Raw genomic sequence first — 22,927 nt, 5'->3', positions numbered from 1 at the left:
GGATGCTGGTCAGGGGCTGTAGCGGTCACTGGATGCTGGTCAGGGGCTGGAGCCGACACTGGATGCTGGTCAGGGGCTGGGGCCGACACTGGATGCTGGTCAGGGGCTGGGGCCGACACTGGATGCTGGTCAGGGGCTGTAGCGGTCACTGGATGCTGGTCAGGGGCTGGAGCCGACACTGGATGCTGGTCAGGGGCTGGGGCCGACACTGGATGCTGGTCAGGGGCTGGAGCCGACACTGGATGCTGGTCAGGGGCTGGAGCGGTCACTGGATGCTGGTCAGGGGCTGGAGCGGTCACTGGATGCTGGTCAGGGGCTGCGGCCGACACTGGATGCTGGTCAGGGGCTGGAGCGGTCACTGGATGCTGGTCAGGGGCTGGAGCGGTCACTGGATGCTGGTCAGGGGCTGGAGCCGACACTGGATGCTGGTCAGGGGCTGGAGCCGACACTGGATGCTGGTCAGGGGCTGGAGCCGACACTGGATGCTGGTCAGGGGCTGGAGCCGACACTGGATGCTGGTCAGGGGCTGGAGCGGTCACTGGATGCTGGTCAGGGGCTGGAGCGGTCACTGGATGCTGGTCAGGGGCTGGAGCCGACACTGGATGCTGATCAGGGGCTGGAGCCGACACTGGATGCTGGTCAGGGGCTGGAGCGGTCACTGGATGCTGGTCAGGGGCTGGAGCCGACACTGGATGCTGGTCAGGGGCTGTAGCCGACACTGGATGCTGGTCAGGGGCTGGAGCGGTCACTGGATGCTGGTCAGGGGCTGGAGCGGTCACTGGATGCAGGTCAGGGGCTGGAGCCGACACTGGATGCTGGTCAGGGGCTGGAGCTCCTGTAAAAAACCCACAGTAAATGATGAGCAGCTCAGCAGCATGGCATAGTCTATATATTGGGCCAGAGAAAACTGTATTCTTTTCTCAGGCATCCTTGAACGAACGGTTAATTTAACCCGTTTCGAAGTGTCCTTAACAGCAACATCATTGAAATTCACTTATTGAGAACGTTCACAAAAGTCCGCCTTTATTGATTATCAAACATGACTGAATGAATTCAAAGCACACAATTGTATTACGCAAAACCCTGCTGTTAATTTAACTTGATCATAATTATTTCAGAAAGTCACATGATCTTTGAGACCAGTCCAGCTGTCTCAAGCCTCTATTCACTAGGTATGTGTTGCAGTGTTATTTAAAAAAAAAATGTTTAGCCTCTTTTACATTGTATCACAGCTGTTATACTTCCAGATCCACAAATCCTGTAATATCCTTTTAGAAATTTCTATCTGGATAGAAATCTTTAGATCGGTTGTGGGCCCTGTGTCTCACCTGGTTGCCCGTTGACAGCAACATTACCCTGAAACATTGCTGAAAAGTTACTCATTGCCCTGTGTATCATAACATTTAGTGTCTTATGCTCATATTTATTTCAGAGAGACACATGAACTACCCCCACCTCTAGTCCGACTACATCAGACATCACTTCAGCTGGTATATATTTCTGAAATGTAGTCTACTAAACATTGGTTGTCTTGTCTTTTTAACGCATGCATTTTATGTCTATAAATAAACTGCACATTTTTCTCAGAAAATCCACACAGGGTACACCAGGGCGGACACCAGGGATCACACCAAAACACGAACACCAAAGCACACCTGGGCACACACTACGACGGACACCAGGGATCACACCAAAACACGAACACCGAAGCACACCTGGGCACACACTACGACGGACACCAGGGATCACACCAAAACACGAACACCGAAGCACACCTGGGCACACACTACGGCGGACACCAGGGATCACACCAAAACACGAACACCGAAGCACACCTGGGCACACACTACGGCGGACACCAGGGATCACACCAAAACACACACAACGTAGGACACCTGGGCACACACTACGACGGACACCAGGGATCACACCAAAACACACACAACGTAGCACACCTGGGCACACACTACGACGGACACCATGGATCACACCAAAACACACACAACGTAGCACACCTGGGCACACACTACGACGGACACCAGGGATCACACCAAAACACGAACACCGAAGCACACCTGGACACACACTACGGCGGACACCAGGGATCACACCAAAACACACACAACGTAGGACACCTGGGCACACACTACGACGGACACCAGAGATCACACCAAAACACGAACAACGTAGGACACCTGGGCACACACTACGACGGACACCAGGGATCACACCAAAACACACACAACGTAGGACTCCTGGGCACACACTACGACGGACACCAGGGATCACACCAAAACACACACAACGTAGGACACCTGGGCACACACTACGACGGACAACAGGGATCACACCAAAACACACACAACGTAGTACACCTGGGCACACACTACGACGGTCACCAGGGATCACACCAAAACACACACAACGTAGGACTCCTGGGCACACACTACGACGGACACCAGGGATCACACCAAAACACACACAACGTAGGACTCCTGGGCACACACTACGACGGACACCAGGGATCACACCAAAACACACACAACGTAGGACACCTGGGCACACACTATGACGGACAACAGGGATCACACCAAAACACACACAACGTAGTACACTTGGGCACACACTACGACGGTCACCAGGGATCACACCAAAACACACACAACGTAGGACTCCTGGGCACACACTACGACGGACACCAGGGATCACACCAAAACACGAACACCGAAGCACACCTGGACACACACTACGGCGGACACCAGGGATCACACCAAAACACACACAACGTAGGACACAACAGTTGGAGTTGGATTTTAATTGCAAGTAGCAATACTTCTCTTATGTGGTATAGGCAATAACAGTTGACGGCGCTAGCCGAATGACATTATTCAAAAGATGGCCACGAATCTAGTGTCTAAGCCAAATACTGTGTCGGGAACATTTTGGCTTTGAGGCAGGTGACAAGGGGCAGCCGGTGAACTTGGACAAGGCAGTATGCCGTATTTGTCGCAACAAAGTTTAGGAAGCGTTTCCAGGCAAAATAGATGTTTATATGTCATTTTGACACGAATAATGTTTCGGTTAACCGCCAAACCACGAGATTTGTTGCTTCTTCACCGCGGTAAGAAAAAATACATACCGTCACAGCCCTAATTTTATCTCTTAAAACTCATCTTTGATCACCAAAAAGAAAAGGCAAAAGTCAAAGCCCTACTCTTTAATTTTGTTCCTAATGTTTCAGGTGCATTGAGAAGTACAGCACAAGGTAAAGAGGCTTCCAAGGCAGACTTTTCTGAGGCAGTCAAAAAATGGTTGTGTTACGCTCCAGACAGAGATCATCTGTTATTTAATTGTTAATTTTTTTGTGTCAATCTAAATTAATTACAGTTATTATTATATAGTATATAGTATTGTTATATAGTTTAGGTAATAATTTGTGTATCTAATATCTGTAATAACTAATCTGTATAGGCCAACATGTTTCTCAATTGTTAAAATACTGATAAATTGTGTATACTTTGAGTTGTTACATTAATTATAAGTATATTATATGTTTATTGAAATTATATAAAAAATATTATATGTAATATTACAGTATAACACTCTTGGCTTTTTACTGAAATATTTAAGGTTTAAACATTTTTAAATTACCCCAGGCTGTTTCAGTGAGAAAAGTTCTATAGGGTAAATAATCAACTAAATGAGGTAGGCTACAAATATAATGTTACATTGCTTGTAGTTATAATTGTTTGAACTATTATGCTAACAGATATTGTGGTCAACAATATATTTTATTTATTAAGTTGGCTTGAGAAAGCCAACTTACTGAAATCCTATTTAAACTTATTCTTCTTCTTCTTCTTCTTCTTATTCTTCTGACCCAAACATTTTCAACTCTAACTCCTCCTAGACCGTTCAAGCTACATACTCCAAACTCGGGTCAGACCTTCATACTGTTCTGACTTGGTGTGCTATATCTTTTCAGACTGGTTTGAGTTATGGTTTTCTTAAAAATTAATATTAAAAATCATAAAAATCCCATAGACTTTCATTGACCAAAAGTCCATGTCTGTTTGAACTATGTTTAATGTAAACTGCTAGAAGCCATTGATACTCAATTAAGCTTTAAGCTATTTCTGTCTAACTAATAACTTTATCTATCTATCTATCTATCTATCTATCTATCTATCTATCTATCTATCTATCTATCTATCTATCTATCTATCTATCTATCTATCTATTTATCTATCTATCTATCTATCTTCAAACCTTTTCTATCTATCTATCTATCTATCTATCTATCTATCTATCTATCTATCTATCTATCTATCTATCTATCTTCAAACCTTTTCTATCTATCTATCTATCTATCTATCTATCTATCTATCTATCTATCTATCTATCTATCTATCTATCTATCTACAAACCTTATCTATCTATCTATCTATCTATCTATCTATCTATCTATCTATCTATCTATCTACAAACCTTATCTATCTATATATCTATCTATCTATCTATCTATCTATCTACAAACCTTATCTATCTATCTATCTATCTATCTATCTTTCTATCTATCTATCTATCTATCTATCTATCTATCTATCTATCTACAAACCTTATCTATCTATCTATCTATCTATCTATCTATCTACAAACCTTATCTATCTATCTATCTATCTATCTATCTATCTATCTATCTATCTATCTATCTATCTATCTATCTACAAACCTTATCTATCTATCTATCTATCTATCTATCTATCTACAAACCTTATCTATCTATCTATCTATCTATCTATCTATCTATCTATCTATCTATCTATCTATCTATCTATCTATCTATCTATCTATCTTCAAACCTTTTCTATCTATCTATCTATCTATCTATCTATCTATCTATCTATCTATCTATCTATCTATCTATCTATCTATCTATCTATCTTCAAACCTTATCTATCTATCTATCTATCTATCTATCTATCTATCTATCTATCTATCTATCTATCTTCAAACCTTATCTATCTATCTATCTATCTATCTATCTATCTATCTATCTATCTATCTATCTATCTATCTATCTATCTATCTATCTATCTATCTATCTTCAAACCTTATCCATCTATCTATCTATCTATCTATCTATCTATCTATCTATCTATCTATCTATCTATCTATCTATCTATCTTCAAACCTTATCCATCTATCTATCTATCTATCTTCAAACCTTATCCATCTATCTATCTATCTATCTATCTATCTATCTATCTATCTATCTATCTATCTATCTATCTATCTATCTATCTATCTTCAAACCATATCTATCTATCTATCTATCTATCTATCTATCTATCTATCTATCTATCTATCTATCTATCATCTATCTATCTATCTATCTATCTTCAAACCATATCTATCTATCTATCTATCTATCTATCTATCTATCTATCTATCTATCTATCTATCTATCTATCTATCTATCTTCAAACGTTTTCTATCTATCTATCTATCTATCTATCTATCTAACTTATCAATCTGTCTTTCTTTCTAACTAATCTATCTATCTTTCTAACTAACTTATCGATCTATCTTTCTTTCTTTCTTTCTTACTAATCTATCTATCTTTCTAACTAACTTATCTATCTTTCTTTCTTTCTTTCTAACTAATCTATCTTTCTAACTAACCTATCTTTCTTTCTTTCTTTCTTTCTTTCTTTCTTACTAATCTTTCTATCTTTCTAACTAACTTATCTATCTTTCTTTCATTCTAACTAATCTATCTTTCTAACTAACTTATATTTCTTTCTAACTAATCTATATATCTTTCTAACTAACTTATCTATCTTTTTTCTTTCTTTCTTACTAATCTATCTATCTTTCTAACTAACATATCTATTTTTCTTTCTTACTAATCTATCTATCTTTCTAACTAACTTATCTATCTTTCTTTCTTACTAATCCATCTTTCTTTCTTTTTAACTAATCTTTCTATCTTTCTAACTAATCTATCTATCTTTCTAACTAACGTATCTTTCTTTCTTAACTAATCTATCTTTTTAACTAACTTATCTATCTTTCTTACTAATCTATCTATCTTTCTAACTAACTTATCTATCTTTCTTTCTAACTAATATATCTATCTTTCTAACTAAGTAATCTCTTTCTTTCGTTCTTTCTTTCTTTCTAACTAATCTATCTATCTTTCTAACTAACTTATCTATCTTTCTTTCTAACTAATCTGTCTATCTTTCTAACTAACTAAGTAATCTATCTTTCTTTATTTCTTACTAATCTATCTATCTTTCAAACTAATCTATCTCTTTCTTTCTAACTAATCAGTCTTTCCCTCTTTCTTTCTTTCTTTCTTTCTTTCTTTCTTTCTTTCTTTCTTTCTTTCTTTCTAACTAATCTTTCTTTCTAACTAATCTTTCTTTCTTTCTAACTACATTTACATTTACATTTAGTCATTTAGCAGACGCCTTTCTCCAAAGCGACTTACAAATTAGGACAAAATTCAGCGAGTCATCATAAAGAGGCAAAAGCAACAACAACGCAAGAAGTGCTCAAAGTACGAAGTTCAGGTATTATTCAGAGTAGCATAAGCCTGATAAGTGATGTTACAAAGGGAAAGGAAAACTTTTTTTTTTTTTTTTTTTTTTTTATAAGGTTAAGTGCTCACGGAAGAGATTGGTTTTCAGCTGCCTTTTGAATGTTGTCAGGGATTCTGCATTCCGGATGAGGGTGGGGAGAGCGTTCCACCAGCATGGAACTGTGAATGAGAATGTTCTGGAAAGTGATTTTGTGGCTTTCTGTGATGGAACCACGAGACGTCGCTCGTTGACCGATCGTAGGTGTCTGGTAGGGATGTAGACTCGTAGGAGTGAGTGAAAGTAGGAGGGAGCTGAGCCTGTGATAGTTCTGTAAGCAAGCGTCAGTGCCTTGAACTTGATGCGAGCAGCGAGAGGTAGCCAGTGCAGAGAGATGAACAGAGGAGTGACGTGGGCCCTCTTGGGCTCGTTGAAGATAAGACGAGCTGCAGCATTCTGGATCATCTGTAGGGTTTTGGTTGCACATGCTGGAAGTCCAGCCAGAAGAGCATTGCAGTAGTCAAGCCTAGAGATGACCAGGGCCTGGACGATGAGTTGTGTTGCATGCTCAGTTAGGAAAGGCCTGATTTTCCTGATGTTGTGCAGTGCAAACCTGCATGATCGAGCTGTCTTTGAAATGTGATCTGCGAAGGTTAGCTGGTCATCAAACGTTACTCCAAGATTTCTGACCGATCTTGATGGGGTGATTAATGATGACTCTAGCTGGATGGTGAAGTCGTGCTGTAGAGACGGATTGGCAGGGAGGACGAGAAGCTCAGTCTTTGCCAGGTTGAGCTGCAGGTGATGTTCCTTCATCCATGTGGAGATGTCCGCCAGACAGCTTGAGACCCGTGCAGCTACTGTGGGATCATCTGGTTGAAAGGAGAGGAAGAGCTGCGTGTCATCAGCATAGCAGTGGTAGGAAAAACCGTGTGCCTGTATGATGTGTCCCAGTGATGTGGTGTAGATGGAGAAGAGGAGGGGACCAAGAACTGAACCCTGGGGAACCCCTGTGGTCAGCTGATGTGCTCTGGATACCTCACCTCTCCATGCGACCTTGAAGGACCTACCTGTGAGATAGGACTCAAACCAGTGGAGTGAAGTTCCTGTGATGCCCAGTGATGAGAGGGTGGACATAAGGATCTGATGATTCACCGTGTCGAAGGCAGCAGACAGATCCAGGAGAATGAGGACTGAAGATTTGGAAGCAGCTTTTGCGATCCGTAGGGCTTCTGTGACTGACAGTAATGCAGTCTCAGTTGAATGTCCTTTCTTGAAGCCAGATTGGTTGACATCCAGCTGGTTGTTTAGAGACAAGAAGGATGTTAGTTGGTTGAAGACAGCTCTTTCAAGTGTCTTCGCAATGAATGGTAGGAGAGAGATAGGTCTGTAATTGTCTACAAATGATGTGTTTAGCGTTGGTTTTTTGAGCAGTGGAGTAACCCGAGCCTGCTTGAATGCTGTAGGGAAGGTGCCAGTATGGAGGGATGAGTTGATGATGTGTGTGAGTGATGGTAGAAGTGTGGGAGAGATGGCTTGTAGAAGGTGTGAGGGGATGGGGTCAAGCGGGCAGGTGGTAGGGTGACTGGAGAGGAGAAGTGTAGATACTTCTTCCTCGGTTAGCGAAGAAAAGGAGGACAGAGGGATATTGGCTGTGGAAGGGGTCGGTCTGGGTTCCTGTGTGTGTGGAGCTGAGAATTGACTGCTGATAGCTGTTGTTTTCTTGGTGAAGAAGTGCGCAAAATCGTCAGCAGTTAAGGAGGAGGCGGGTGGTGGTGTAGGTGGACAGAGGAGAGAGTTGAATGTCTTGAAGAGTAGTCGTGTGTTGGAGGAGCTGTTGATCTTGTTGTGGAAGTATGAAGATTTTGCAGCATGAACATCGACAGAAAAGGAGGAGAGGAGAAATTGATACATACTCAGGTCAGATGCGTCTTTTGATTTGTGCCATTTCCTCTCCGCTGCCCTGAGTTCGGTCCGGTGTTCCCGAAGAACCTCAGATAACCAGGGGTTAGAGGGAGTAGCGCGTGCTGGCCTGGAGGAGAGGGGGCAGATAATGTCTAGAGAAGAGATTAGAGTGGAGCATAAGGTGTCCGTTGCGGTATTCACATCCAGAGATGAGAATTGTGAGGGTGGGGGAAGAGAGGATGACACGGCAGAGGAAAGATGGGAGGGGGAAAGTGAGCGCAGGTTTCGTCTGAAAGTGACTGGTGGTGGGGGTGGTGGTGCAGGGGTAGAGAGTTGTAGACTGAAAGTAATGAGGAAATGATCTGAAACGTGGAGAGGTGTCACCAGGATGTTTTCTGTGGTGCAGTTGCGTATGTAAACCAGGTCCAGTTGGTTGCCTGATTTGTGAGTACCTGTGGTGATGAGTCGTTTGAGATCGAAAGAGGCTAGGAGTGAGGTGAAGTCTGTTGCATGTGGCTTTTCGAGATGAATGTTGAAGTCACCGAAGACTAGAAGTGGGGTGCCGTCCTCAGGGAAAGTGGACAGCAGCACATCCAGCTCATCTACAAAGTTACCCAGCTGACCTGGGGGGCGATAAATGACTACAATATGGATTTTAATGGGAGTTGTAAGTGTAATAGCATGATATTCAAATGAGTTGTTGTTGCATAGAGAAGAGAGCGTGGAGTATTTGCAATTGTTAGAAACGAGAAGCCCTGTACCCCCACCTCTCCCAGACTGGCGCGGGGAGTGGGAGAAGGAGAAATTGCTAGAGAGAGCAGCAGGGGTTGCTGAGTCTTCTGGACGGATCCAGGTCTCAGTCAGCCCCAAGATACTAAGAGTAGAATGAGATGCAAAGGCTGGAATGAAGTCAGCTTTATTGACTGCTGACTGACAATTCCATAGACCCACGGAAAGAGAGAGAGGAGTGTGTGAGGATGTGAGGATGGGACGCAGATTGGCAGTATTGCGCTGTCTATTGCGCGTGATGAAAGGACGTTGCCGAGAGATAACAGGAATGTATTGAAAGCACATGTCGATGAAGGTGAACAATAAGATAAGTAGAGGGAAGAGAAAGGGAAGAGGAGATACTTAAGTGCCTTTCTGGTGTCCTTGCTCGGTGCTATACAGGATTATGTCAAATTAAAATTACAAAAGAACAAGAAAATCGAAGATGGCCTTACCTTGACTAAAATACAGCACTGAAAAATCAGGAGAACAAGGTATTCTAGAGAAAACCACTTGCGAGCTGCGTGCCTCTAGTATGCTGTCCGCTGGTCCTATTGAAGTGATCTGAAAGCCCTTCTATTTATATCTATCAATTCTCACAGATGCTGTTTCGTTCGGGCAATTAAGTCAATAACGGCAAAATGTGTCAAATCTAAAGTGCTAGGAGCAACGGCTTAAGTTACGTGCAAATTAGGTTGCTATAAACAGTTACATGTGTTTCGTTCGCGGCTATTTCTCTAAAGTGCCAATGCGTCTAACTGAAATACAGGATTATGTCAAATTAAAATTACAAAAGAACAAGAAAATCGAAGATGGCCTTACCTTGACTAAAATACAGCACTGAAAAATCAGGAGAACAAGGTATTCTAGAGAAAACCACTTGCGAGCTGCGTGCCTCTAGTATGCTGTCCGCTGGAACTAATCCTTCTTTCTTTCTTTCTAACTAATCTTCTTTCTTTCTCTCTTTCTTTCTTTCTAACTAATCTTCTTTCTTTCTTTCTTTCTTTCTTTCTTTCTTTCTTTCTTTCTAACTAATCTTTTCTTTCTTTCTTTTTCTTTCTTTCTTTCTTTCTTTCTTTCTTTCTTTCTTTCTTTCTAACTAATTAATCTTTGTTCTTTCTTTCTTTCTTTCTTTCTTTCTTTCTTTCTCTTTCTTTCTTTGTTTCTAACTAATTAATCTTTTTTCTTTCTTTCTTTCTTTCTTTCTTTCTTTCTTTCTTTCTAACTAATCTTTTCTTTCTTTCTTTCTTTCTTTCTTTCTTTCTTACTAATTAATCTTTGTTCTTTCTTTCTTTCTTTCTTTCTTTCTTTCTCTTTCTTTCTTTCTTTCTAACTAATTAATCTTTTTTCTTTCTTTCTTTCTTTCTTTCTTTCTTTCTTTCTTTCTTTCTTTCTAACTAATCTTTCTTTTTTCTTTTTCTTTCTTTCAAACTAATCTTTCTTTTTTCTTTTTCTTTCTTTCTAACTAATCTTTCTTTTCTTTCTTTCTTTCTTTCTTTCTTTCTTTCTTTCTTTCTAACTAATCTTTCTTTCTAACTAATCTTTCTTTCTTTCTAACTAATCTTTCTTTCTTTCTAACTAATCCTTTCTTTCATTCTAACTAATCTTTCTTTCTTTCTTTCTTTCTTTCTTTCTTTCTAACTAATCTTTCTTTCTAACTAATACTTTCTAACGAATCAATTTAACTAATCTATCTATCTTTTTAACTAACTTATCTATCTTTGTTTCTTACTAATCTATCTATCTTTCTAACTAACTTATCTATCTTTGTTTCTTACTAATCTATCTATCTTTCTAACTAATTTATCTATCTTTACTTATTTCTTTCTAATCTATCTATCTTTCTAACTAACTAAATAATCTATCTTTCTTTCTTTCTTTCTTTCTAACTAACTTATCGATCTTTCTTCCTTTCTAACTAATATATCTATCTTTCTAACTAACTTATCTATCTTTCTTTCTTTCTAACTAATCTATCTATCTTTCTAACTAACTAATCTATCTTTCTTTATTTCTAACTAATCTATCTATCTTTCTAACTAATCTATCTCTCTTTCTTTCTAACTAATCAATCTTTCTCTCTTACTTTCTTTTTTTTCTTTCTTTCTTTCTTTCTAACTATTCTTTCTTTCTAACTAATTAATCTTTTTTCTTTCTTTCTTTCTTTCTTTCTTTCTTTCTTTCTTTCTTTCTAACTAATTAATCTTTTTTTCTTTCTTTCTTTCTTTCTTTCTTTCTTTCTTTCTTTCTTTCTTTCTTTCTAACTAATCTTCTTTCTTTCTCTCTTTCTTTCTTTCTTTCTAACTAATCTTCTTTCTTTCTTTCTTTCTTTCTTTCTAACTAATCTTTTCTTTCTTTCTTTCTTTCTTTCTTTCTCTTTCTAACTAATTAATCTTTGTTCTTTCTTTCTTTCTTTCTTTCTTTCTTTCTTTCTTTCTTTCTTTCTTTCTTTCTTTCTTCCTTTCTAACTAGCCCATATTTCTTTCTTTTTAACTAGTCTTTCTTTCTACCAAGCCCATATTTCCTTCCTTCCTTCCTTCCAACTAATCAGTCTTTCTTTCTTTCTTTTTTTTCTTTTTTACTTTCTTTCTTTCTTTCTTTATTTCTTTCTATCTTTCCTTCTCTTTATAAGCCACAAATCTTTCTTTCTTTCTAATCCACAATTCTTTCTTTCTTTCTTTCTTTCTTTCTTTCTTTCTTTCTTTCTTTCTTTCTTTCTTTCTAACTAATCTTTCTTTCTTTCTAACTAATCTTTCTTTCTATATTTCTTTCTTTCTTTCTTTCTTTCTTTCTTTCTTTCTTTCTTTCTTTCTTACTAATCTTCTTACTAAACTAGCCCATATTTCTTTCTTTCTTTTTAACTAGTCTTTCTTTCTACCAAGCCCATATTTCTTTCTTTCTTTCCTTCCTTCCTTCCTTCCTTCCTTCCAACTAATCAGTCTTTCTTTCTTTTTTTCTTTCTAACTAATCCACCATTCTTTCTTTCTTTCTTTCTTTCTTTCTTTCTTTCTTTCTTTCTTTCTTTCTTTCTAACTAGCCCATATTTCTTTCTTTTTAACTAGTCTTTCTTTCTACCAAGCCCATATTTCCTTCCTTCCTTCCTTCCTTCCTTCCTTCCTTCCAACTAATCAGTCTGTCTTTCTTTCTTTCTTTCTTTTTTCTTTTTTCTTTCTTTCTTTTTTCTTTCTTTCTTTCTTTCTTTCTTTTTTTCTTTCTTTTTTCTTTCTTTCTTTCTTTCTTTCAACTAATCCACCTTTCTTTTTTCTTTCTTTCTTTCTTTCTTTCTTTCTTTCTTTCTTGCTTTCTTTCTTTCTTTCTAATCCACAATTCTTTCTTTCGTTCATTCTTTCTAATCCACAATTCTATATTTCTTTCTTTCTTTCTTTCTTTCTTTCTTTCTTTCTTTCTAACTAATCTTTCTTTCTTTCTAACTATTCCACCATTCTTTCTTTCTTCCTTTCAACTAATCAGTCTTTCTTTCTTTCTTTCTTTCTTTCTTTCTTTCTTTCTTTTTCTTTCTAATCCACAATTCTTTCTTTCTTTCTTTCTTTCTTTCTTTCTTTCTTTCTTTCTTTCTTTCTTTCTCTTTATAAGCCACAATTCTTTCTTTCTTTCTAATCCACAATTCTTTCTTTCTTTCTTTCTTTCTTTCTTTCTTTCTTTCTTTCTTTCTTTCTTTCTAACTAATCTTTCTTTCTTTCTAACTAATCTTTCTTTCTATCTTTCTTTCTTTCTTTCTTTCTTTCTTTCTTTCTTTCTTTCTGTCTTTCTTTCTTACTAATCTTTCTTTCTAACTAGCCCATATTTCTTTCTTTCTTTTTAACTAGTCTTTCTTTCTACCAAGCCCATATTTCTTTCTTTCTTTCTTTCCTTCCTTCCTTCCTTCCTTCATTCCTTCCTTCCTTCCTTCCAACTAATCAGTCTTTCTTTCTTTCTTTCTTTCTTTCTTTCTTTCTTTCTTTCTTTCTAACTAATCTTTCTTTCTTTCTAACTAATCCACCATTCTTTCTTTCTTCCTTTCAACTAATTAGTCTTTCTTTCTTTCTTTTTCTTTCTAATCCACAATTCTTTCTTTCTTTCTTTCTTTCTTTCTTTCTTTATAATCCACAATTCTTTCTTTCTTTCTTTCTAATCCACTATTCTTTCTTTCTTTCTTTCTTTCTTTCTAATCCACTTTTCTTTCTTTCTTTCTTTCTTTCTTTCTTTTTTTTGCTTTCTTGCTTTCTAACTAATCTGTCTTTCTTTTTAACTAATCTTTCTTTTAATCTATCTTTCTAACTAATCTATCTTTTTCTTTCTAACTAATATTTTTTCTTTCTTTCTAACTAATTTATCAATCAAAATTTAAACTACTTTAAACTTCAAACTACTTTTAACTTTTTCAAACTCTCTGGTCCGGCTTTCTCAAGCCAACTTAAAGTTTGTCTCAAACTTTTTTTCTAGTTCATTTTATTTCTCTATAGGTCTATTCTTCAGCAATGAGACTGACACCATACGGCAGAGTTATTCGTTCCACTTAAAGGTATTTATGCATGCATGTATATCTATACTTGTTTACTTATTAATGCTAAATGGTTCAGGGGCTCAACAACTTTAGTTATTGAAGTTAAGTTATTTTTAAACAAAAATCTCATTTTAACCCACTACCTATTATACATGCATAGCAGCAAATATAAATAACGACAAAAGCAATAGCCTACTTTGTGAGAAAAAACTAAAAAAAACTTTTCAACCGTTGTGGTTTACCTGACTGTTTTTTCTTTGTGAGGAAAAACTGTGTCTTTGTTCTTTGCAGGATTTATAGGTTGATTATATCTCGAAAGCTCATCACTCACTTGAACAGTGGATTTGGATTTCAGCCGTGCAGGTCGTAGGAATAGACGAGATGGTGGAAGACAACTGAGAGTTCGTAGGAAGCGTCATAGGAAGCATAGGAACTCGAACTTGAGGTAGACTATTCTAGGAGGAAAAATGGCGGCGTGAAGTTGACATTGTGAGTGAATCAGTCCATGGACAATTGTGCTTAAACTTGTAATTTAGAATGCATCTCATCTAATACCACATTTATTTATACTCAAAATCACTTTTTGATTATTTAGGGGTCTGTTTTATTTTATTTTTGGGATGTTCGTTGTCGTGAATTAGGCCTACATTCGAGTTACGTGCTCGAACCGTTAGAAGAACTTTTTGAATTATGACAAAAGGAAAAAAACGTAGATCCAAGCTAATGGATTCATCTTTAGATCTCGGTGCAAATGTTACTGTGGACTTTGACTCGTGCTCGGGTTCAGTTGTTCCTCTACCTGAAACTCAGATTAAAGGAGCGCAAACAGTCATTGTAGATGCAAGGTAAGGGGCAAGATCTATTATAGTGTCCGTGTTTTAGCTTGTAATGCCTTATAATGCTGCGTTGGTTGGCAGAAGAAAATGTGCAGAACTTGCAGATCCAGTTCATATGACTTACAGGACAGGTTGCTCCGTAGTCTCAGTCAGTGCAGCCACCAACTCTGAAGAAAAAAAAGACAAAGTCAGACTGACTTCTCCATACTTTTGAGTTTGTACGTACAACATTGCTTTTTTTTTTTTTTTAAACAAAAAGCACAGGGGATACAGTATCAAGCACAAACAATAAAATAAAAATAAGACAGTAAACTCAAAGTAAAGCAAGGCAGTAGATAAGGGATAGTCTACTTAAGAAAAAGAAAGAAAAGAAATTCACAAAACAATCATAGAAACTACAAATACAACAAATGAATACAAGTCATTAGAAATAAATAACATTGGGAATACATAAATAAATAATAATCTTCAGAAAATCAGTAAGTAATTTATAATGAAACCATAATTTCTTTGAGCAACAAAGAAGTTTTAGCAGCTTTCTTATTAGCTGATAAACAAAGAGAGTCATAAAATAATTCTAAATCAACACAAAAAAGTCTAAAATTGGGCTTCGAAACAGTTACTTTACACTTATGAAGATAAAACTCACCACATAAAGTAATCAGTTTTAATCCGTCATCCATCTCCTTTGACCCGGAGTCCCAAATCAAAAACAGAAAAGTTTGTAATAAGCAGAAAAAATAAGCCAGGCTACTTTTTTCCAGAACTCTTTTGCATAATCACATTCAAAAAACAAATGTGGTATTGTTTCAAGATTAGAATTACAGAATGCGCAGTGTGAAGAGATGTCTAACTTAAACTTAGAAAGAAGAGAGTTACAGGGATAGTAATTATGTAGAGTTTTAAAGTGAAGCCACTTTAAAACTTTTCCACTTTTCCACTTGTTAGGTAACAGAAACTTATTAATGCCAGTCCATATATTAATGGTAGAAAGAGAAGGAGGGTTTAATTTCCATTTGAAAAAGCTTTGGGATGACAGCTGATCTTCCCAATGAGAAATCTTCTAATCCAAAAATTGTTACATTTGACATTGGAAAGCTCCAATCCTCCAATAGACAACCGGGGCATTTCACAAACGGATACTCTGTAGCCACAGTATGACCTAACCATATGCAAAAGTTTAGGTGAAATATAATTAATAACCCAGTCATAAACTTTAGGTGAGGAATCCACTCCAAAAAGGTTGATGAATTCATTGTAGGAATAAAAGCTGCCATCCTTCTTCAACAAATCCAAAACAAAAATAACACCTTTGTCAACCCAATCCTTAATAAACATAGATTTTTTTCCATGCAGCACATTCCGATTGTTCCATATAATAGTCCTATGAGGGGGAAAGTTGAGGCAAAAGGCAAGCTTACAGGCCTCCAAGGCTTGCTTATGAAAATTAGCAAGCTTAAATGGAAGTTTGTTGCATTTAAAATCGCAAGACAATAAAAAAAATTTTTCGATTAACAGTGAGACCAGAAGCATTAGAGTTTTTAAAGCTTCCAAAATAACAGGAACCTGTTTCTCATCTTTTAAAAACGGACAGGTGTGATCCGCCAGTTGACTAATTAGAAAGGTGTGTTCAGCTACAACAATACCCTGAACATCTACACAGCGAGTAATACAAATATTAAGAAACTCTGTGACTAATAGAAACAAAAATGGTGGAAAAGGACACCCTTGTCTGATGCCCCTGCTAATCGTAAACCGGGGAGAAACACCATTCACCAAAGGTACATTGCTGTTAATATTTCTGTAAAAAGTCTGAACTATTCTGATAAAGGAAGAGCCAAAACCAAACTTGCGCAAAGATTCAAACATAAACTCATGCTCGACCGTGTCAAAGGCCTTATAAAAGTCTAAAAATAAAACGATTGCACCATCGTTGATCAATTCATTATAATCTAAAATATCTAAAACAAGCCGAATGTTATTTGCTATATGCCTACCTTTCATAAAGCCAGATTGGGAAACTGAGACAATTTCTTCTAAGCATGGTTTCAATCTATTTGCATAAAGGGAAGCTAACAATTTATAATCAGAATTAAGTAAAGTAATTGGGTGCAAAATATCTAAATATGAAGAATCTTTGTTAGGCTTTGGGATTAAAGTGATCAAGCCCTGCTTCATGGACTCAGTTAATTCACCTTTCTTTACACAGTCTTTAAAAACTTCCAAAACAAGCTTTTTTATGTCTTGCCGAAAGGTCCTATAAAATTCAAAAGGCAGTCCATCTGGACCAGGGCTTTTATTGAGGGGGGCTTTCTGGACAATCAGATCCAACTCTTCCATAGTCAAATCCACCTCACAAGACGACCGGTTTCCATCACTAATAATAGGTGTGAATGCTTGAACCCTCTCAAAAAAACTATCAGCAAACTGAGGTTTAAATGAAGAAGAATAAAGCTGTGAATAAAAATTGGAAACAAAATTAGAAACTCTAGCTTCATCTGTGACCAAATTGCCCTCAATATTTAGAGAACATATTTTCTTAGATTTCCCTCTTTTCTTTTCTAAATTAAAAAAATTCTAGCCACTTTACTCTGGATCTAATAAAGGCACCCTTAGCCTTTTCTGCATACAAGTTATTTAATTCTTCTTTAAGATTGTGCAGTTTTACTTTATCATCTTCACTTGTCTGTTGCTTGCCTAAAGTTTGATTCATTTCTCTTAATATAGAGGTTTACTTTAAAGATTTTGCCTTCGCTAACTGTTCACTATATCGAATAGAGAATTTTCTACACTCGTATTTAAACATTTTCCCAATTAGAAGATATTGAATCACCAGGTTTTGCTTTAAATTCTTCAATGATGCTCTTAATACCTAAACAATAAGAGGGAATCTGAAGTAGAGAACAATTTAGTTTCCAATATCCAGGGTTTCTGTGACAACCAGTACCAGAATCGGATAAAATAAGATCAATAAAAGCATGATCTGTGAGGGGAGCAGGACAGATACTACTGGACTTAATAAAAGAAGATATAAAGTCTGACGTAAGCCAGTAATCTATACGCGATTTTCTCGAGAGATCTTTACTAAACCAAGTATATGAACAATCTTTATCATGCGTAAACCTGTAAGCATCCAAAAGAGAAAGGTTACTACAAAAATCATTAATAATAGTGTTACATCTGCATGACTCTCGTTTTGGGGTAATCTATCCAGACATAGGTCAGAAGCTTCATTAAAATCTCCTCCAACTATTACTGCAGCAGATGGATATTTACCTTTAAAAGCAAGAATTTAAAAAAAAAATATTTTGTGTATGATTATTAAAACCATAAACATAAGCAAGATAAAGAAAAAATCCCCTAGCAGAATGACAGCAATAATCCATCTACCCTCGGCAGAAGAGAAGGACTGCAGAATCGAGCCGCTAAAATTACGGTCAAATAAAATCAAAACTCCAGCGGCGTGATTAGTAGCATGACTAAATAAAACCTTACTGATTGCACCAAAATGTTTCATCTTCATAACATGAATGTGTTTCTTGAAAAAAATAAACATCCCTTTTCTGTGACGTACAAAATAAAAACAAAGCCTTGCGTTTAGATAAATCACGAATCCCCCGTACATTAAGAGAAAAACAAGACAGTTTAACCGGCATATGAACAGTAACAAAACAAGAAAAAGAAAATAAAAAGTACTATACAACTACAACCGTAACAAAGTTATGAAATGTAATACAGAGTACAGTTAAAGTGCAAAACTTGAAACGTATCCATACCCCTCACTAACGGTTTAGGCCATCTGTTATGTCCCCCTTGCTTACCTTAACATGTTAATGCTCTTACATATTTGTCAGTTTTTTTGCGAATGTCAATATTGGTTTCGACAAACAAAAGTACTTGAGACAAAACGGCATTGAACATCCCTGGCATTTGATTTCGACCTCCAGCGTCCTATAAAACTCAGCCGTCGTCCGCAGAAATCCTCCTTCCGTCCACGACAGCATGTGGCCCCCTGAAGCCGGCACGGCGACCCTCCTTTCGGGCTTTCTCCAGCAAAGGCCACAGCTTGTTCCGTGCTTCCTTCGTCCTCTGCGTCAGGTCCTCTGAGATCCTAATCTTCTTCTGTTTGAGCACCTCTGAACTCCTTGCATCAGCCCAGATACGATCGCGGTGAGACCGAGAGAGAAATTGTACAATTATCGTACGAGGGCGTGCATTGCCCAGTTTAGGGCCAAGCCTGTGCGCAACATCAATCGAGGATTGCAGAACATCTGCTAAGCCTGGAGACACCTGAAGAAAAATGTCAATTATTACCATCTTGACATTCTCCCCATCTTCCTCCAGCACACCCGAAGTCCTCAGATTCCAACGCCTCTTGTAGGTAGGCATCCAGCTCATCCACTTTATCCCATAAGCGTTTGTTTTCTGCAGCCAGCGAAGACAGCTGGGAGTCCATTTTATCAGATTTAAAGGTGAACTAAGTAACTTTTTTTACCTTAACTGAACAGCTTCGGAGTCATTGGAATGGTTATATTACTTATTTCGGGTTAAATGGTGGTCATTTTCGCACCCCCCTGGTGCCTGTGAGCGGAAAATACGCACTTGCAACTTTGGGGCGGCGGGCCGCTGGCCGCCGCGTCAGGAAGTATCGCGTGATATCAGGTCTCGCGATGTAAACAACTGCTTTACGGCCAAAATAAATCTGCTAAAATGCTGTCATTATTGCGCTCCCTCACACTGTTCGAACCCGAAGGAAGAAGACGTTTTAAAGAATGTCCCATCTGCTTTGATGTCGTTGATCTACTAGCCTCTGGTGTCTGAGAATAGCCAACGAGTTTTTACAACAGTGTTGTCAAATATCTATTCCGAAGCTGTGGGGGGAGCTCTAGAGAGAAACCTGCGAGCAAAAAGCCAGAATACAGCGAAGAAATCCCGAAGTTACTGAATGCAGCTTTAACATCTGTATTCTCTGATTTTTTTATCAACGGCGTTGATCATTCCCAAAAAAATTCCCCCAAAAAAAGGAATTCGCAAAACAAAGTATGTTTGATGTATGGGGAGCGTGAACAAAATTAAAATCAGCACATTGAGGACAAAAGAGTCTTTAAAGGGGAAGAAAAATCAAGTTTTGCACAAAATTCAGGGAAGAGCCAAGAAAATGTGACCTACACCGACGCCATCTTGATGACGCCCCCACGTACTACATTGCTTACATTATATATACACAGTTTGTAACATTGTGGTTACATATTCTTACCAGAACCAGGAAGTATGACCATATTAGCCTGGTTCTGTCAACACTGCACTGGCTCCCTATTAAACAGCGCATCAATTTTAAAAATATTGCTGATCACTTACAAAGCACTGAATGGTTTAGCTCCGCAGTACTTGAGCGAGCTCTTAACGCATTATAGTCCTTCACGTCTATTGCGATCTCTAAATTCCAGCCAGTTGATAATACCTAGAATATCAAAATCGACTGCTGGCGGTAGATCCTTCTCCTATTTAGCACCAAAACTCTGGAACAGTCTTCCTACCATTGTCCGGGAAGCAGACACACTCTGTCAGTTCAAAGCTAGATTAAAGACACATCTCTTTGACCTAGCATACACATAATACATTATAGACTTCTATAATTCATCAATCATAAGAAGAATGGCGTCTACGCTAATATTAGTCTCTGTTTATACCGAGGTTCACCGCAGTCCGCCGGATCCAGGCCGTATCCAGATCCGATGAAGGACCTTCGCCTGGACGCGACGACAACGCAGTGCTGAAGTGTCGACCAGTCTCTCTCCGTTAACTGAAGTGAGCTGGACCCCGTATCCAGATCAGATGGTGGACCTGCACCTGGACCCAACCATGACGCATCTCTGAAGTGCCAGCCTCATCAGCCCTGCGAAGGCCTCATTAGCCGCGTTTCCACTGTCGGGCCAGGGCCGGGCTAGGGCTAACAGCGAGCCGAGCCGGGCCAGTGGCCTCGGGCCTCAAGCACCGGGCTTGCGTTTCCACTGCCGGGCCATTAGCCCTGCAGCGCTGCCCTAAACCCCGCCCTTAACACGCCTTCCTGGATCAAACGTCATACAACCCCACCCATTTCAGCGGGAATTATGATGTTCATTCAGGCAGGAAGTTAGAAAACTTAGATTTTAAGAAGATAGCATGTATTAACTCACCGTCCGCGGCTGCCATAGTGTCCCGACTTGTCTCTCCACTAACAGATGGACGGTGACCCAGCACACCGTCCATCAAGTCGAACCATGGAAAGTTCCTTCTCTGGGCACCGCTTTGTCCATTGTGCGTTTTAATCGCCTTGTACTGCGCCCACAACTTTTTTATTTTTTCCCGAACTTGAAGCGTTGTTCACTGAATGCTTAGCTTAGCAAGTTCAGCAACGATGTATTTTATAACGTCCTCGTTTCTGCACAGAGGAAGCTCCCGAAAAAAAAGTTGCTTTATTTTATGATAGTCCGGTATAAAGAGACGAGACGTGGGCTACTGACAGATAAAATAAAAACATGACTGTGATAGCCTTTATGATTGGTCGGATTTCTTCAAGCGTATGTTTTTTTACTATGCGTATCTTCAAGCGTTTACTATGTTTACTATGGTAAAAGAGCCCTAACGGTTAGCGCGCATAGTCTTTTGCATCACAAACACAAGGCATTCAAACATGAACGCGAGTTAAATTATTTTAAAAGTCTTTAATGCTGACAGAATTATCCGGCGCTGCCGTCTCTCGACTCAGGTAAACTCCGCCTCTGTTCGTAACCACTCCTCTAGCCCGAGCTGGCCCGCTCTGGCCCAAGGTATTCGACGGGCCAGAAATCCTGGCCGTTGGCCCCGAGTAAGCCCCGATCAAGCCCCGGAAGTGACAGTGGAAACGCGACTGGCCCTGGCCCGACAGTGGAAACGCGGCTATTGACACGACCAATCTGACCTCTGACCTGTAACGCTCCTGGATCATAATCATACACTGTTCGCTCGTTGGCCAGAGGAGAACTGAGTGACTGAGTCTGGGTTCTCCCAAGGTTTATTCTCCATTCTGTCACTGATGGAGTTTAGGTTCCTCCACTGTCGCCTTGGCTTTTGGCTTGCTTAGTTGGGGACATTTAATATTCAACAATATTATTGATCTGCCTTATTATGGGTGGACGATGATGCAATTTTCTTCTAGAAACAAACTTTGTTGTATTATTTTCATGTTATCAATATGAAGCTGCTTTGATACAATCTGTATTGTAAAATGCGCTATATAAATAAAGGTGACTTGACTTGACTTGAAAAAAATTGCGACGATTGGCCACTTGGTGGCGCTATAACAAGGAAAAAAGTCATGAAAATGGCTATAAACGCACCCAACCGTTAGTCCGTTGAAATCCTGAATCCTTCCCGAGTCCAACGATACCAAACATGCCAGGTTTCGCCTTATAGTTTGTGTATCATTGTCATTTAGCACTTAAATAACTTGCGATTATCTTCCGATCGAGACAAAAACACCGCAGGAAAGTTGAAACACAGGTCAATAGCTAAACAATAACGCCCAAATGTCACAATTATGATAGGAACTGACAAAAATAAAATAAAAAATCCAATCTTTGTCACCCATGGATCATTTTTATTCTCTCATAAATAGAAGTGTCTAAACTTCCTAAACAAGTAAATGAGATATTTACAGCAAATTTGACAGACATGTACGGGCACCTTTTGAGGACGCCTAATAAAAGTGGTGGAGATCAGGCAAGACGTGGTGCTATAACTGTCAAAAAAAGCTTTCCTCAGTAAATTGCCTGTATTGGCTGTAAATGGTATGTTCCATCAATGATCTAAGTTTATTAGTTTATCTGGATCCCCATTAGCCTCTACCTAGGCAGTGGCTACTCTTCCTGGGGTCCCAACAAGTAAATCATACAAGACTACATTTAATCAACAACAATAAAAAGTCAAGTCAATGAAACACACTAACCCAACATTCAGTCCAAATATCAAAATCAACAGTTTACTAAATATTGTGCCATTAAATGTTCCTTTAAATATTTTTTTAAACAAATTTTTCTTGTAAAAATGTGATATCAATAGTAAATCATTCCATATTTTCATTCCTCTATACATTACAGTCCGTTGTTTTCCAGTGGTTTTCGAAACAGGAAGTAAAAAAAACATCCCTTTTATTCATGCCTGGTGTAAAAATTATGACTAGTACTACTATACAAAAGTTGAGAGTACAGGACATTAGGAACTCTAGACACAGAGATATTTCTTATAAAATAAAGCAGAGAGACTATCCTTCACCAGTGCATTCTTAGTATATTAGCTCTTATATAACA

At 38.4% G+C, this 22,927-nt stretch overlaps 1 protein-coding gene across 2 annotated transcripts; it reads right to left on the bottom strand.

The window, feature by feature from the left end:
* Positions 1-5,276: 5,276 nt before the first annotated feature.
* Positions 5,277-10,510, bottom strand: LOC309475797 (uncharacterized protein). 2 transcript variants are annotated; one of them, XR_014197855.1, is made up of 2 exons: positions 5,794-10,500; positions 5,277-5,689 (listed from the first exon to the last, which is right to left on the bottom strand). XR_014197855.1 is itself a non-coding variant. In XM_082138704.1 (2 exons), exons 1-2 carry the CDS (start codon positions 9,564-9,566, stop codon positions 6,660-6,662), a joined length of 2,607 nt encoding a protein of 868 aa, XP_081994830.1. In that variant the 5' UTR covers positions 9,567-10,510; the 3' UTR covers positions 5,782-6,659. The 2 variants fall into 2 exon arrangements, 1 of the variants encoding a protein (XP_081994830.1); XM_082138704.1 differs by lacking the exon at positions 5,277-5,689 and having other exon boundaries at positions 5,782-8,644; positions 8,945-10,510.
* Between the last annotated feature and the right edge of the window lie 12,417 nt (positions 10,511-22,927).

The sequence above is a fragment of the Leuciscus leuciscus genome, assembly GCF_965113295.1.
Source record: "Leuciscus leuciscus genome assembly, chromosome: 15".
Lineage (NCBI taxonomy): Eukaryota > Metazoa > Chordata > Actinopteri > Cypriniformes > Leuciscidae > Leuciscus > Leuciscus leuciscus.
Note: the sequence above shows the minus strand (reverse complement) of the source record. Positions and strands in the feature narration are given on the sequence as shown.